This window comes from Physella acuta, unplaced genomic scaffold (assembly GCF_028476545.2).
Source record: "Physella acuta isolate Inbredline_101_S28 unplaced genomic scaffold, ASM2847654v3 ptg000212l, whole genome shotgun sequence".
NCBI classification, from domain to species: domain Eukaryota; kingdom Metazoa; phylum Mollusca; class Gastropoda; family Physidae; genus Physella; species Physella acuta.
The window spans coordinates 68,878-85,165 of NW_026731731.1; the positions used below are offsets into that span (position 1 = coordinate 68,878).

Consider the following 16,288-nt stretch of genomic DNA (forward strand, 5'->3'; position numbering starts at 1 on the left):
TCGGTGAGACAGTCTCAGGGATTCGGTCAAGACCAACACTCAACTCATATGATTCAAAATGATTTTGTCATTGCGGACGTTAGAAGGGTTCGGCGAATGCGCATATGAAACTTGTGGGGTTCGGTACATCCAAAAGGTTAAGAACCACTATGCTAGACAATGGCATGTAAGGGACGCTACTGTGTTTTGTTTACTTCGCGGAGAGGGACAGAATGTCAAGGAAAAAACTACAGCAACGATAACTGAATGTTCATGATAGAGTTGACTTGGTGACTGTTGTCATGATAAAGTTGACTTGGTGACTGTTGGTTAGCGGTAACATTCCTGCCAGTGTATCAACTTAAAAGTAAGACAACTATTTAACCCTAACCGTGGGCCTTAGGGTCACAAGAAATATCGTAAGTAATAATAAATAAAATCATTGTATCTTGAGACATAAAGCCTGATATTTCAAAGGGGTGTTACTTTAAAGTATCAGTACTGTTATCTAAATATTTTTTCTATGGCAGTTTGTTTAGTAATCAGTTACTTAATCGTACACTAACAAAACTATAATGCTTGTTTGTGGTACAGTATAATCAGAAATGATAAAATAATTTTTAAAACGTCCACAGATCACAGATATGCATACATTTATGTTTAATGATATCTCTAGACAAGTTTGCTTACAAAATGATGATCAAATCATAATAAATTAAATATTCATACTAATTAAACTCTCATCATCTAAATCTAGATTGATGTACCAAATTTAGCATAAATAGCTGTCTGCAAGTCATTCTGTATTTGCTTGTGTTGTCAGCCTTTAAGAGCAGCGATCTCTTCAATCCACATTTCCTTGGCTTATTTTAGGGTGGACCGAGCCTCTTCAACTTTATTTCTACCAAATCTTGCTCCATTTGATATGGTTTTTCATCATCAAGCAGTAAATCTTAATTTCTCTAGCTGTTTCTCTTTAATTACTATTTTTAAAACCCAATAGATGTGCATTGGTTTGTGCAAACTTGTTAAACTTTTGATGGTCTTCATAGGTAACCTGAGCATCGCTACCCTAACTTTAAATTAAAAATGAAATAAAAAATCACTGTCCTGACTACTATAACAACTTGTATTTTGTCGGTTATTGTAGTGAACTGAATCATTATTTATAAAATAAAATAAAACTATTATATTTAAAATATATTCAAAACAAAACTAAAGCTACTATTCCATGACCTTAACTAACTCCTTGCAACCTTTTTCATTCATCTATTATATTCTCATTCTATCTCATTATGTATTATAACTATGTAAAATTATTTCTTTATTCCAAATTTTTGACGCTGTGTTACTGCTATGTCTTTACTTCATAATAGCTTTATTATTCAAAATTTCATATTATGTATTTAATTTTTGTTTAATTAATTCAATTGTTTTAAACATTTAAATCAGTAATAATAATTTATTTGATAGATTTTACACAGCATCAAAGACATGAACATCAATTGCATATATAATAATTAAAGGGAGAAAATAATATGGCATAAGAACTAATTATTTTTTTATTTTTTTTATAACTAATTATAATGTATTTAAAAAAGATGTCAATGCGAAACATACTATTTGGTTAAGTAACACGTTTTCGCAGAAAAAAATTAAATAAATTGTTACCGAAATATAAAAAAAATAATCTGTAAATAAACTGTTGCTATATCATAACTATATTCTGTTGAAAATTGGCGTTAAAAATATCCCGCCTAATTTAAGTATATTTAAAATCTTAAGTGTCATGTGTGAGTAAACAGTACATTCTTGTTAGTTAATCACCAAACGCGCACACACACACATGATCTTGAGCACATAGTTTGAGTTATCTCCCTGTGTTAAATGAACCCGGCTCTTATGTCATGCTACACAACCGTGTCTTGCTCTACACAACGTTGCCAAACTCTCACAAATGCAGGGCGATAACTCTGCCCTTGTTAAATGTCACGCCCCCTCCCTCTCCCTGCACTCCTTATGTATGTTATGCTTGTGTCTATCAGTGCAGCAATTAAGGTTTAATTGCACTTAATGAGTTGACAAACAAAACATTTGTAATTAAAACTAGTTTAGCTCTGGTGTGTAAGTGTAGACGAATCCAGGGAAATATATTAATGAAAAGACTGGATATAAAACCTGTATATTCTCGAATCTTGTTTGGTGGGTTTCTGACTATGGCGTGTTCCGCAGAGTTTGGTGAGTAGGGTTTATCTCAGTTTAAAGGCCAGTTACTTATGTAGCCGTAACACATGATAGAGCCTGTCACACAGCTATTACCTCCCCTGTGACTCAAAATGTAGACACAATACCTAGAAATGACAGGCCGTCTTGTAATATGTTTGTATTTTTTTGTATTTATGTATTTGTGGTGTTGTCATAAAATGAGAAATCCATATATATATATATATATATATATATATATATATATATATATATATATATATATATATATATAAAAATAAATATATATATATATATATATATAAACATGTATATATATATGTCTATGTGTCTGTCTGTGTGTCTGTGTGTGTGTGCTTCTTTAGTCAGGTAGCTGTGTATAGGGACCTAGATGTGGGGGGGGGGGATATATCAATCGATTCGTGTTAGGTTTCATCAATAGTTCATAAAATCTACAAATGGTAAACAACCTGAAAAGTTGTTGTATATTGTGAAACCGTTCCCACCCTTAAGAGACATTACAGCCTAGATGTCTAACCTTAATGTCGACACCTACACGTAGATCAACCAGCACCTACCAGCAGCAGAGATTTTATAGAGCGATGTTTGACATTTTTTTTAAATTAAAAAACATACTACGGGCTAACTGAGATCAATACGAAATATAAAAAATAAAATTTGGAAGCATAAAGTATGGAAGGCGATCACAAAAACAGATGAAGCGAGTTAAATAAAAGCTTGTTGTAAAGAAATTGTATTATGAAATAGTTTTTACAGGGAAGGTAAATACAGAAGATACCAAAAAAAAAAAAAAAAAAAAAAAAAAAAAAAAAAAAAAAAAAAAAAAAAAAAACAAACCATGGTGTGAAAATGGCGAATGAAAATAATTTCGGCAAAGGGAACGAATTCAGTATTCTTGCACATTCCCCCAATTTAATGGTTAGCGCCCTTTTCATTGGACAAACAAATAAAACGATAAATATGTTTAACAAAATTTGTTTTTATACATCTGTAAATTGACACTATTGCCGTTTTCTAAAATTCTGATAACTTTATTATCATTTCTGTTAGATGGACTAAATGTCATACAATGTGATATCTCTACAACTTAGAGGGTGTTACTATTATATATATATATATATATATATATATATATATATATATATATATATATATATATATATATATAGTTTTTTATTTAAAGTATTAACTAACAGTCTGACTTCACAATATTGACGCGGTGCATGAAATGAGGAGTAGAGGTTATAGCCCCTTCCCCATCTGATTGCCAATGCAAATTGCAGTAATCCCACCACTTATATTGACTTCACATTGTCCAATAAGAATGTAATTTCGCCTGAAGTTTATCCTGTTACTGTATTCACCCTGAGTTGAAATGTTGGACACATTCTATACAGTGATTAGTGTTGTCTTTTTGAAGTCCCACCACCGGTCTAAAATTCTAATGTCGCAATCTTACGTGCATGTAGGCTGTGTGTTTCATATCTGTCGTGAATGAGTTGTGTATTATGGAATCCCCAATAGGCTGCGAGTTGTGTGACTGCGGGTGTGGCATTAATCTGCGCTAATACAGCCTCAGGTTTGTACATGTAACCTGTGTACTGTTGTAGTTTGTTTACTTTAATATTCTCGAGGACATACATTTTTTTAAAGCTTCAAATGTGACAAAAGGCCTCTGTGCTTACTGTTGGATCAACCCAATGCACTTTTCTTATGGTACGAGCTTGACATGTTGATATTGTTTGAGCTGAAATCTTGTTTAATGTAATACTACGATACGATTCTATAGCGATGGGTATGTTATGTGCTCTTTTATGTTAGGGTATAGTGCGAGGTTGTTGCAGTTTGTATGTATGATGTGTGCTATTGTATGTAATAAAACTATAGAACAAGGTTGTTGCGATGTGTATGTAATGCAGTAGTATGATGTTGTTGTGATGTGTGTGTGTGTGATCTTGTGTATTGGTATGGAACGAATTTGTTTCGAAGTGTATAATGTTGCTATTGGGAACTTCCACAAATCGGACCTAAAAATCAAACGCAAAAAAAACAAACAAAAAAAAAAAACTCTCCGCTTGAGTTTGATTATAAACGAAATTTTAACAAATAGATTTGGATTTCGATTGATCAGTATCCTATTGTGTAAGTAATCAAGAATACTATCTAATGGTGTTTTTTTTTTTTAAAAAACTCTGAAAAATTGTCATACTATTCCTTTTCATTTTTAATTACTAAATATCTAATAACGTTCACGAGAATTGATATTCAATAAAATATGATCAATTTTAAAAATGAACAAATGGAATGGGCGCCGCCATTGTGGTAGAATTTTATTTATATTTGACGTCATCAAAACGTGAGTGCACAAGATAAGGGTAAACAAAGTGTAGTCAACTCTCTTGCACGGCTGGAGTACAGTTAGAGAAGTCGCGCTAGATCTAGAGTCTAGCTAGATCTATATGACAAAGATTGATGCAGCCTTGACATAAGTAAACAGGATCCCTCTCGTATACATTGTCGACTCAAGCTCTTGTTCTTTGTTCTAGCAGTCTGGAGCACGGTTAAGGATCGAGCCATTCTCTCATCCATGATACCAGTCAGATACGTAGGTTTTGGCCGGATTTTCTTTTCGTCCTTAGTAAACTCACTAGATCTAGATCTACTTGATTTAGCCATGAGGGGTAGTGCAGTTAGGACACGCCATGGGTTCTCTATCCTGGGTTTCGAACTCGTAACTTTTGGCAAGCTAGACCCCGCCGTCCACGACACGATCTCTCTGTTCACGTATACTTGAATTAACAGCCAATGATTTAATCCCACACTCCCCCATTTAAAAACCGGACACAAAGGCCTAGATCACGGGTTCCCAACCTGGGGGTCGCGACCCCCCTGGGGGTCGCGGATGTCTTTCTGGGGGGTCGCCAACTGGTATACTAAACCTTAGTACTTTGAAACAAAACATAAATATTTAGAAGAATTTTTGAAATTCGGCTTCATTAACATCACTGGAAATGTAATAGAGAAGAAATAAAGCGCACTGTACAAAGTTGTTCTCAGTCACGAATCTATGAAATCTTCAAAACTAAAACGTCGTTTGAGACGAGTCATTCGGAACACACCAAAAAATATATGGAGTTCTTTCGTCGGTAAGAAGCTAGTTGAAAACGCCAGAGACATGATCGAACAGGAAGTTTTCACCAGCATTAGTGCAAGCATCAAATGAAGTCGCGATAGAAAATGCCAAGCAAAAAAAAAAAAAAAAAAAAAAAAAAAAAAACAATAGGAGAAATTTTCATCAAACGCTGCATGTACGTAAATTTTAAATAACACATTTTTATTGAAATTAAGCTTTCACCATTGTTTGCTTTTCAAGTTGATAAATCAACAGACGTGAGTTCGTGTTCGCAGTTGCTGGTCTGTGTCTATATTCATGCGGATGATAGCAAAGAAGACTTGCTCTTTTGTGAAGATAGCATGGAGAAAATAAATACCTTTTTTGAAACTGGATTAGAACGGCTGTGGGGGTTTGTACGGATGGCGCGCCATCTATGTTTAGCTCAAAATCGGGCTTTCAGAAAACAGAAAAGATTTAGCTCCCTAACCACTGCCCTAACCAATCGACATCAAGAGTCCATTGCTAGTGTAAGTCGTAAATTATATAAAATCTGGAGCCTTCAAAGAACTGAGCAAAAACATTAATATAGATCACGATGTTCTGCTCTTCTACACTACTGTACGCTGGCTGTCAAACGAAATGTTGTTAATCGTGTTTTTGAATTGAAATCTGAAATCAAATTCTTCTTGGAAGTGCAAAGGAAACAAGACTTTTTGGTATACTTAAAACGACATAGAGTGGTTGGAGAGAGTATCATACCTAGCAGATGTGTTCGAACATCAAGATAAGCTTAACCTGAAGCTTCAGGGAAAATGAACGAATATTATAACTTTCCATGATAATCTCGGGGCATTTTTATCAAAACTGCAAAATCGGTAAAGAAAATAAATCTTGGAAATATTGTAAATTTGAGAAACTCTGCGGTGTGGTAGATGAATCTGATTGTGAGATAATTAACATTTTGAAAGAAGCGATTTCTGGGCATCTTGAATCTCTTGAAAACGAACTGCATCGCTATTTCTCTGAGCTGAAAAAAAAAAGAATCTGCATTTATGCATTACCCATTCTCTTCTTCCCTTGATGTTGCCAGCATTCCCGATGAATTACAAGATGAATTCTTTGATTTGCAGAATGATTCCGAGTAAGATGAAAAACTGCAGACCTAATTTTGGTTTAGTATTCACCATTCATACCCAAACGTAAAATGTATTGACTTTTCGAGAAAATATTTTCAACACTATTCTTCGATTAAAAACAAAATTAAGATAATTATAATGACATAGGTTGGCGTTAACAAAAAAAAAATTAATTAAAAAGTTAACCACGAAGGTTTAGTGAATAGTATGCAATTTTACTCATGCTATTAAAACAGTTATCAAGAGTAGTTCATATTGAAAGTCTACTAGAAAATCTTATTTTAGTGCTTATTAATTTCCATACTAATTTCGGCTTTTAAATTCTATGGGGGTCGCGGGTCACTTACTTTTTATAAAAGGGGGTCGCCACTCGAAAAAGGTTGGGAACCACTGGCCTAGATCTAGTCAACATACACCCCTTCATATGTTTCCTTTCAATGTTTCGCCTAAATCTTTCGCAATACATCCTTATAGCCAGGTCTGTATTTAGGTTTTAGTCAGACATGTAATTATGTCTATTGTTAGGTCTGTGGTTAAGTGTATAGTTAGATGTACAGTTAGGTCTATTGGCTGGTATATATATAGGGTCAATGGTCATGGTCAGTATATTTCAGTGTTTCTTCTAGGCTTTTTTCCCCGGGGGGGGGGGGCTTTTGAAATTTTCGGGGGGGGGGCGGTCAACATTTTTTGGGGGGGGGGGGGCGGACACTAGTACAAGTGTATGTTTACTATATAAAATCCATCTCGTTCGGGGGGGAGGGGGCGGTAGAAGAGATGCCTGGAAGAAACTCTGGTGTATATTTATACTAGGTACAAGGGCTACTCACTGTATAGTTAGAAAACGTGAGATTACGATAAATCCGTTCAGTATATTTCAGTGTGTCTTCTAGGCTTTTTTCTCCGGGGAGGGGGGGGGGGGGGCTTTTGAAATTTTCGGGGGGGGGGGGATGGTCAACATTTTTCGGGGAGGGGGGGGGGGCGACACTAGTACAAGTGTATGTTTACTATATAAAATCCATCTCGTTCGGGGGGGGGGCGGTAGAAGAGATGCCTGGAAGAAACTCTGGTGTATATTTATATTAGATACAAGGGCTACTCACTGTATAGTTAGAAAACGTGAGATTACGATAATTCCGTTCTATGCAAAGTTTAAAATTTGTTCCAAGCCAAGTTTAAATGTGCACCATCGTGGTGTAGAGAGTACAGACTTTGGTCCGCGCGCGGAAAGGAACGTGAAGTTTTTTTTATTTTTGAAGTGTTGGGGACGCGAGTGTTAGAGGCTGTTTACTTTGATCGAGTTGGGAGTTTTGTTTGTGTAAGAAGATGGCTGTGTTGTATGTGGATCAATTTGTCTCAATGTACGTGTGCGCTATATGTCTGCATATTTCTTTACTTGGATAACTATTTTTTTTTACCTGGGATATATTGTTCATTGCGACACCTTTATGGATGTGGTTTGTTATGTTTATTGGTTTTAGTAGATTTATTTCTCGACTGGTTTTGGTAGTTACAAGCTTATATCTTATGACGTTGCTTATTGGTAAGGCGATGATTATAGATATTCATGTAACCTAAATTAGGTCACGTAGCAAGCAAAATTTAAAACAAACAAGTTCAAGTACTAAAACTAATTGTGTAATAGACTTCTGTGTAGTAGATACATGTTTATTCTTTAAAGATGTACTACTTGGATACTACCACACACCACCTCTAACATCACAACTACCACACAGCCACCTCAGACAACACCACAACTACCACACAACCACACCTGACATCTCCACTACTACCACGCGGCCACACCTGACATCACCACAACTACTACACAGCCACATCTGACATCACCACAACTACCACACAGCCACACCTGACATCTCCACAACTACCACACACTACCTCTGACATCACCACAACTACCACACAACCACCTCTGACATCACCACAACTACCATAACTACCACAAGGCCACACCTGAAATCACCACAACGACCACATAGCCACAACTGACATAACCACAACTACCACACAACCACACCTGACATAACCACAACTACCACACAACCACACCTGACATCACCACAACTACCACACAACCACACCTGACATCACCACAACTACCACACAACCACATCTGACATCACCACAACTACCACACAGCCACACCAGACATCCCCACAACTACCACAAGGCCACACCTGAAATCACCACAACTGCCACAACTACCACAAGGCCACACCTGAAATCACCACAACGACCACACAGCCACGTCTGACATCACCACAACTACCATAACTACCACAAGGCCACACCTTACATCACCACAACTACCACAACTACCACAAGGCCACACCTGAAATCACCACAACGACCACATAGCCACACCTGACATCACAACAACTACCACAAAGCCACACCTTACATCACCACAACTACCACAACTACCAAAAGGCCACACCTGAAATCACCATAACTACCACACAACCACACCTGACATCACCACAACTACCACACAACCACACCTGACATCACCACAACTACCACACAACCACACCTGACATCACCACAACTACCACACAGCCACACCAGACATCACCACAACTACCACACAACCACACCAGACATCACCACAACTACCACACAACCACACCTGACATCACCACAACTACCTCACACCCACATCTGACATCACCACAACTACCACACAGCCACACCAGACATCACCACAACTACCACAACTACCACACAGCCACCTCTGACATCACCACAACTACCACACAGCCACCTCTAACATCACAACTACCACACAGCCACATCTGACATCACCACAACTACCACACAGCCACCTCTGACATCACCACAACTACCACACAGCCACATCTGACATCACCACAACTACCACACAGCCACCTCTGACATCACCACAACTACCACACAGCCACATCTGACATCACCACAACTACCACACAGCCACCTCTGACATCACCACAACTACCACACAGCCACATCTGACATCACCACAACTACCACACAGCCACCTCTGACATCACCACAACTACCACACAGCCACATCTGACATCACCACAACTACCACACAGCCACCTCTAACATCACAACTACCACACAGCCACCTCTGACATCACCACAACTACCACACAACCCCACCTGACATCACCACAACAACCACACAGCCACCTCTAACACCACAACTACCACACAGCCGTCTCTTACATCACCACAACTACCACACAGCCACCTCTCTTCTACAGAAACTACCTGACGTGATGCTAGTTCGAAGGTTAAAGGTCAGTATCCTCCTGGTCATTACAGTGTCCATCTTGTACCTCGTGATCGCGGTGTTACGAAACAACCAACTGGAGCTGAGCTTTCACTCCTCTGACCGTCACGTGATCAACTCGAAGGTTAGTGGTCCCACTCCCTCACACTTTGCTGCAATTTGTCTAACAGCCTCTGTAACTTTTTCAGATTAGCGTAGAACGGCTGTTTCTAAACTTTTTGTCATTAACCTTACAAGAAGAACGGCTGTTTCTAAAATAAGAACAAAGAAAACACAACTAATTTGCTTTCTTTAATAAAGGCTTTGTCAGCTAAAACATGTTAGGGAATTTATGAGCGACCAAAGCGTTTATTAAATAAATCAATCAAGTTTTATTTTCTGATTTTCAGCGCACGCAAAAGCGTGTTTTATAAAGGTTTTTATACTGCTTTTATAAGTATATAAGTAATTTTAGCTTTATAGATCTATTTTTTTTAAAGATTGTACATGTATGTGAATCTTCCAGTGCTTCCCCTACAACCTGTTCAAGAATACCAAAGCTTTTGCCACATGTATTTTGCAATCTGCTAGTAAAGACTACACCAACGTTATACATGAAATAATTATAGTCTTACATCTTTTATCATAATAATATGATAAGAGTGTATATTAATTTCGTGTCTAGAAGTATTACATTTGTAATTATATTGCATGCTACATCAATGCAGTCAAAAAATTTTAATACTGAATTATTTCAGGGTCTGTTCTCTTTAAGTCGAGATGCAGCACAGCAAGTTGACCAACGACTGTCTCATGCGAGCCAGGCCAAGCCCAACGTCTCCACTGTAATTGAGTTTCAGCACCAAGGGCAGGCCACTCATAAACAGATCCCTAACCAAGGGCAGGCCACTCATGAAGCAATTCCCCACCAAGGGCAGGCCAGTCATGTAGAGTTTCATCACCAAGGGCAGGTCATTCGTGAAGAGATTCCTAACCAAGGGCAGGCCACTCATGAATCGATTCCTCACCAAGTGCAAACTACCCAACATCACAATCTCAAAGAGGCCGCAACAGAAATGCCCCGACCTATGTCAGCGCTGTTGAAAAATGCCAGTTACCCGTATGTGAACGTGGTTCCCTCTGAGCCAGCCTCGAACTGGACCGACGTTGACTGCGTCCCCCTCCCCGAGTGCAGCGACCCCAGGGTGAAAATCTGCCTCCACACCGACGAACAGGACGGATATATTTCTGGCTCTCTAAGGGTGGGTGGTAGGTCACGTGATCGTATTGTTAAATTGGTACTTACTTAATTGTAACAAGTAGAAAACAATAGTTTGTGGTCAATGGCGGAACTAAAGGCCCACCATCCTCCCCTCACACCAAATATAAAGATTTCAATGATATTTTAAAGGTAGTACAGTAAAACTGACAGGGAAACAAAAAAGTAAGTATACTGACTACTCCCTAAAACCTACTACTATTCACGTGCAAGTGTATTATATTTAGGACCAGGGTATTACCCGCCGTGTAACCCCCCCCCCCCCTTCACGGAAGTTCCCCAACACTACGTTCACCCATAATCCATTACACCCAGAAAATCAACCTACTCATCCAATTACCCCCCCAGAAAATCAACTTACTCTTCCAATTACCCCCCAAAAAAATCAACCTACTCATCCAATTACCCCCAAAAAATCAACCTACTCATCCAATTACACCCCAAAAAATCAACCTACCCATCTAATTACCACCAGAAAAACAACTTACCCATCAAATTACTCCACAAAATCAACTTACTCTTCCAATTACCCCCCAAAAAAATCAACCTACTCATCCAATTACCCCCAAAAAATCAACCTACTCATCCAATTACACCACAAAAAATCAACCTACTCATCAAATTACCCCCAGAAAATCAACCTACCCATTCTGACCCCTCTGACAATTACAAAGTGACCTAAAGCTAGCCCAGCGGAAATGACGTGTGTGTACATTTGAACTGGCACAGGGCCAGTCGTGGTAAGGTCGGTATAGCGCATGGTTTCTACACCGAAAAGTCTCGAGTTCGAACCTCCGGATAGATGAGGCTCGATAGCTGGGGACAAAACCCCATCTAGGAGAGACAACTCCAAAATTAAATAACTATATTCAGTTGTAGTTTGTTCTGGAATGGGCAAGGCTATGTAAACAAATCCAGAAAGGAAAGCAGGTTGAAATCGGATCCCTATAATCCTATTTGGCGCATAACATGTTGATAGTAATTCTTAATTGACTTGGAGGAAATCCAATTCAATATTACAATTAAGAATTACGAAGAACAAGAAGAAATTGGCTTAGTGCATTGACATGTCTATCTATATATTTAAGCTTGATAGGATATGCTGTTGTGTAAAAACTTAATTATTGGCTTTCGTTTTACAGCGCAACACTTTATGGGAGCGACACTTAATCAAAGAGATGGAAACTGTTCTTTTAGTATGTAAATCTCTGTTTAATTCACACATAAATACGAGTATATATATATATATATATATATATATATATATATATATATATATATATACTTATATAGTTTTATACTATTACTGTGGTGGTAGTGTGGTGGTGGTAGTGGTGGTGTGTGGTAGTGGTGGTGTGTGGTGGTGCTGGTGTGTGGTGGTGGTGGTGCGTGGTTGTGTGTGGTGGTGTGGACGCTACATCCAAACATATCCAAAATCTTCTTTGTGAACTAAGACCTTGATCACCAGTGATCATTTAGCCTGTAACCCATTGCAGGCAACATGTACCTCTGTTTAAAATCAAAGGTGTTGAAATAACTTAAATAGTATTTATCTTTGTCAGTTTTAAGATGCCTAAAATTATTGTACAAGTGAATTTCCTTAACATGCATGTGTCATGACTGAAAACTGTGATCTGTATTTCCTGACTTCAGTCAAACCAGCGTCTGACCCTGGTTGACTTGGGGTGCAACATTGGGCAGTACACCCTGTGGGCCGCCGCCCTGGGCCGCCGCGTGCTGGCCGTGGAGATGCTGATGGAGAACGTGGTCAAGCTGCAGACGTCTCTCAAGTTGAGCCGGCTCGGGCAGTTGGTCACCATAGTAAACAACGCGATATACAAGGACCGTCGGGTGCTTGGCACCAAGTTTGTAAGGTAAACATGATTTTCAAATCTAGGTTACTCCATACATAGGTTGTAGGTAAAATGCGATTAAAATCTAGGTTACTCCAAACATAGGTTGTAGGTAAAATGCGATTAAAATCTAGGTTACTCCAAACATAGGTTGTAGGTAAAATGCGATTAAAATCTAGGTTACTCCAAACATAGGTTGTAGGTAAAATGCGATTAAAATCTAGGTTACTCCAAACATAGGTGGTCAGGTAAAATGCGATTAAAATCTAGGTTACTCCAAACATAGGTTGTCAGGTAAAATGGGATTAAAATGTAGGTTACTCCAAACATAGGTTGTAGGTAAAATGGGATTAAAATCTAGGTTACTCCAAACATAGGTTGTAGGTAAAATGCGATTAAAATCTAGGTTACTCCAAACATAGGTTGTAGGTAAAATGCGATTAAAATCTAGGTTACTCCAAACATAGGTTGTAGGTAAAATGCGATTAAAATCTAGGTTACTCCAAACATAGGTGGTCAGGTAAAATGCGATTAAAATCTAGGTTACTCCAAACATAGGTTGTCAGGTAAAATGGGATTAAAATCTAGGTTACTCCAAACATAGGTTGTAGGTAAAATGCGATTAAAATCTAGGTTACTCCAAACATAGGTTGTAGGTAAAATGCGATTAAAATCTAGGTTACTCCAAACATAGTTTGTCAAATGTCGAGGTAAGCATTGTTTGAACATTTATAGCCGGTGATGATTGGGTACTGAAGTAGAGTTTGTCTGTTTCTGTCAACTCGGCAGACGTTTCATCCTGTGGTAAACTGTGCCATGTCATGTAAACACAGGAACTAACCTACCCCCCCCCCCCCCCTTCGCAACAGCGTACAACACCATCATTTTTAAAATATTCCACAATGGCTCATGCAATGGCTCATGCATACTGATTTAGGCATTAGTTAAAAATCCATTTCCTCAGTTTACTCTCGTGCATGAAATAATGCTACACGTACAAGGAATGAACACGTTTGTCTATCTATCTTCTCTAACTGTACTTTAATATATGTATACAGGATTGGTCTATCTATCTACGGTGGCTGTCCGTGACCTATGTATATCCAATTGGTCGATCATATATGTGTATATATATGTATGTATATATATATATATATATATATATATACATATATATTTATATATATATATATGTATATATATATATATATATATATATATATATATATATATATATATATATATATATATATATATATATATATATATATATATATATATATATATATATATATATATATATATATCCAATTATTCTATCTATCTACACAAGTTGCTCTTTGACCTTTATATGGACCATTGTTAAACTTTCTAACAGGTCCGTCCATCTACCACAACTACTCGATTATTTTATTTTTAATGCCAGACACAATTTTGGAGGGAACCGCCTCAACACTTCCAACGTGTTTGAGCCGCTGGACAGCAAGCACGTGAAGGTCAAGGTGAAGACGATCTGCATGGACGACCTTGTGCCGCTGGTAGGAGGTCAGTCGGTGTACCTGAAGATGGACATCGAGAACAGCGAGCATGACGCTCTGCAGTGTGCTGATGCCTTCTTCCGGCACGTCGACGTGCGTGTCCTCCAGATGGAGTGGATGGACAAGACACTGGAAGAGAAGAACATCATTTCCGGTTTCCTCTCCAAGCAGGGGTATGTGCCATCAGAAAGCGCTAGCCGCTACTCACCGCCAAAGTACATAGATTATGCTAAAGATGTTTTCTATTTGAAAAACGATAGTATAGCAGTTACCCCGAAAACGTAAACAAAAGTTGGAATTTATATTACCAATGCCAAGTTAAAGAAATAATACTTGTTTTTGGATGGTAGAAATAGGAGATTGTCCTGATGTGAAATATGTAGGATGCTTGTGACAAACAACTAGCATGTAGCAGGTAGCATTTAGCAGGTAGTAATTGTATTTGATACAAACAGTCATGATTTAAACAAACGACTCTGCTTCTTACGCTTACAAGGCGTCTGGGTATCACATAAAGTGATAATTGTCAGAAATAGTAGTGGTGAATTAATCCAACATTTGCAGTAGGGTTTAGAAAATGAACGAGCAGTTTTATGTTGTGCTGAGTTAGTGTTCATGTTATGCCGAGCAAGTTTATAATTATTTTTAATTTGTTTGTTTGAGTTGATGTTTATAAAAGTTGATTATTGGGCCTCATTTGTTAAGATGCACAAACCCAAACGCTCAGATAGTGATTGCTTCAAACTGTAGGTTAAACTAAGTTCTATTGTGGTTTGCTTTGTGATTCTCTTGTCATAGACCGGGACCAGGCTGACATTTGTCATTGAAGCGTTGCAGTTGTCAGTGATGTTTTTTTTTGGACTAGCGACATGGGCCCTTATAATTGGTTCTTTTGTACTGTGGTCACACTTGTATACGATCAAGGTTTCTTGAGTTTACAAGTGTTAGGGTTTGGTGAGAGTAGAGAGGTTAGGGTTTGATGAGAGTAGAGAGGTTAGGGTTTGGTGAGAGTAGAGAGGTTAGGGTTTGGTGAGAGTAGAGAGGTTAGGGTTTGGTGAGAGTAGAGAGGTTAGGGTTTGGTGAGAGTAGAGAGGTTAGGGTTTGGTGAGAGTAGAGAGGTTAGGGTTTGGTGAGAGTAGAGAAGTTAGGGTTTGGTGAGAGTAGAGAGGTTAGGGTTTGGTGAGAGTAGAGAGGTTAGGGTTTGGTGAGAGTAGAGAGGTTAGGGTTTGGTGAGAGTAGAGAGGTTAGGGTTTGGTGAGAGTAGAGAGGTTAGGGTTTGGTGAGAGTAGAGAGGTTAGGGTTTGGTGAGAGTAGAGAGGTTAGGGTTTGGTGAGAGTAGAGAGGTTAGGGTTTGGTGAGAATAGATGGGTAAGCGTTCGGTGAAATATATAAGGGTTTGGTGAAATATGTAAGGGTTTGGTGAAAAACTGGGACTCAATTCGTCGAAAATAGGAGAGCTTATACATTGAATAAAATGCCCCTTGAAAGTCTGAGAATGAAATTAATTTTAATGTTTAATATTACATGTTATTTACTTTTATGTATTTAAATAAAATAAAATGTATCTTCGTATTTTATCAGAGCATTTAACTGTTACATCCTGTTACTAATGGGGTTGATGTCATGGTCAAAGTAATGTAAAGTGTTCGCTTCAATGTATAATAAGATTTCTTACATCATGTATTTTGCAACAAGTAATTACACAAGGTATTAAATCTGATGCTACGACAGCGGTTGTTAGAATAGCGTACATCAACACATAAAACATACATTTTACAATAGCATAAATAAACACAACACAAAATTGCATGCACCAACACATACAATATACATTTTACAAAACATAAATAACTCATGTATGCTTACATAC

At 37.9% G+C, this 16,288-nt stretch overlaps 1 protein-coding gene across 1 annotated transcript; it reads left to right on the forward strand.

Annotated features, from left to right (window-relative positions):
- The first annotated feature begins 4,731 nt into the window (after window positions 1-4,731).
- On the forward strand, window positions 4,732-15,888 carry LOC131937532 (uncharacterized). Its single transcript, XM_059295033.1, has 6 exons — window positions 4,732-4,828; window positions 9,741-9,893; window positions 10,507-11,010; window positions 12,170-12,223; window positions 12,681-12,901; window positions 14,307-15,888. Exons 1-6 carry the CDS (start codon window positions 4,811-4,813, stop codon window positions 14,701-14,703), a joined length of 1,347 nt encoding a protein of 448 aa, XP_059151016.1. The 5' UTR covers window positions 4,732-4,810; the 3' UTR covers window positions 14,704-15,888.
- The last annotated feature ends 400 nt before the right edge of the window (window positions 15,889-16,288 follow it).

Coding starts and splice junctions, on each gene's coding strand:
- LOC131937532 (XM_059295033.1), top strand. Junction 9,894..10,506: donor GTCACGTGATCAACTCGAAG/GTTAGTGGTCCC, acceptor GAATTATTTCAG/GGTCTGTTCTCTTTAAGTCG. Junction 11,011..12,169: donor ATATTTCTGGCTCTCTAAGG/GTGGGTGGTAGG, acceptor TTCGTTTTACAG/CGCAACACTTTATGGGAGCG.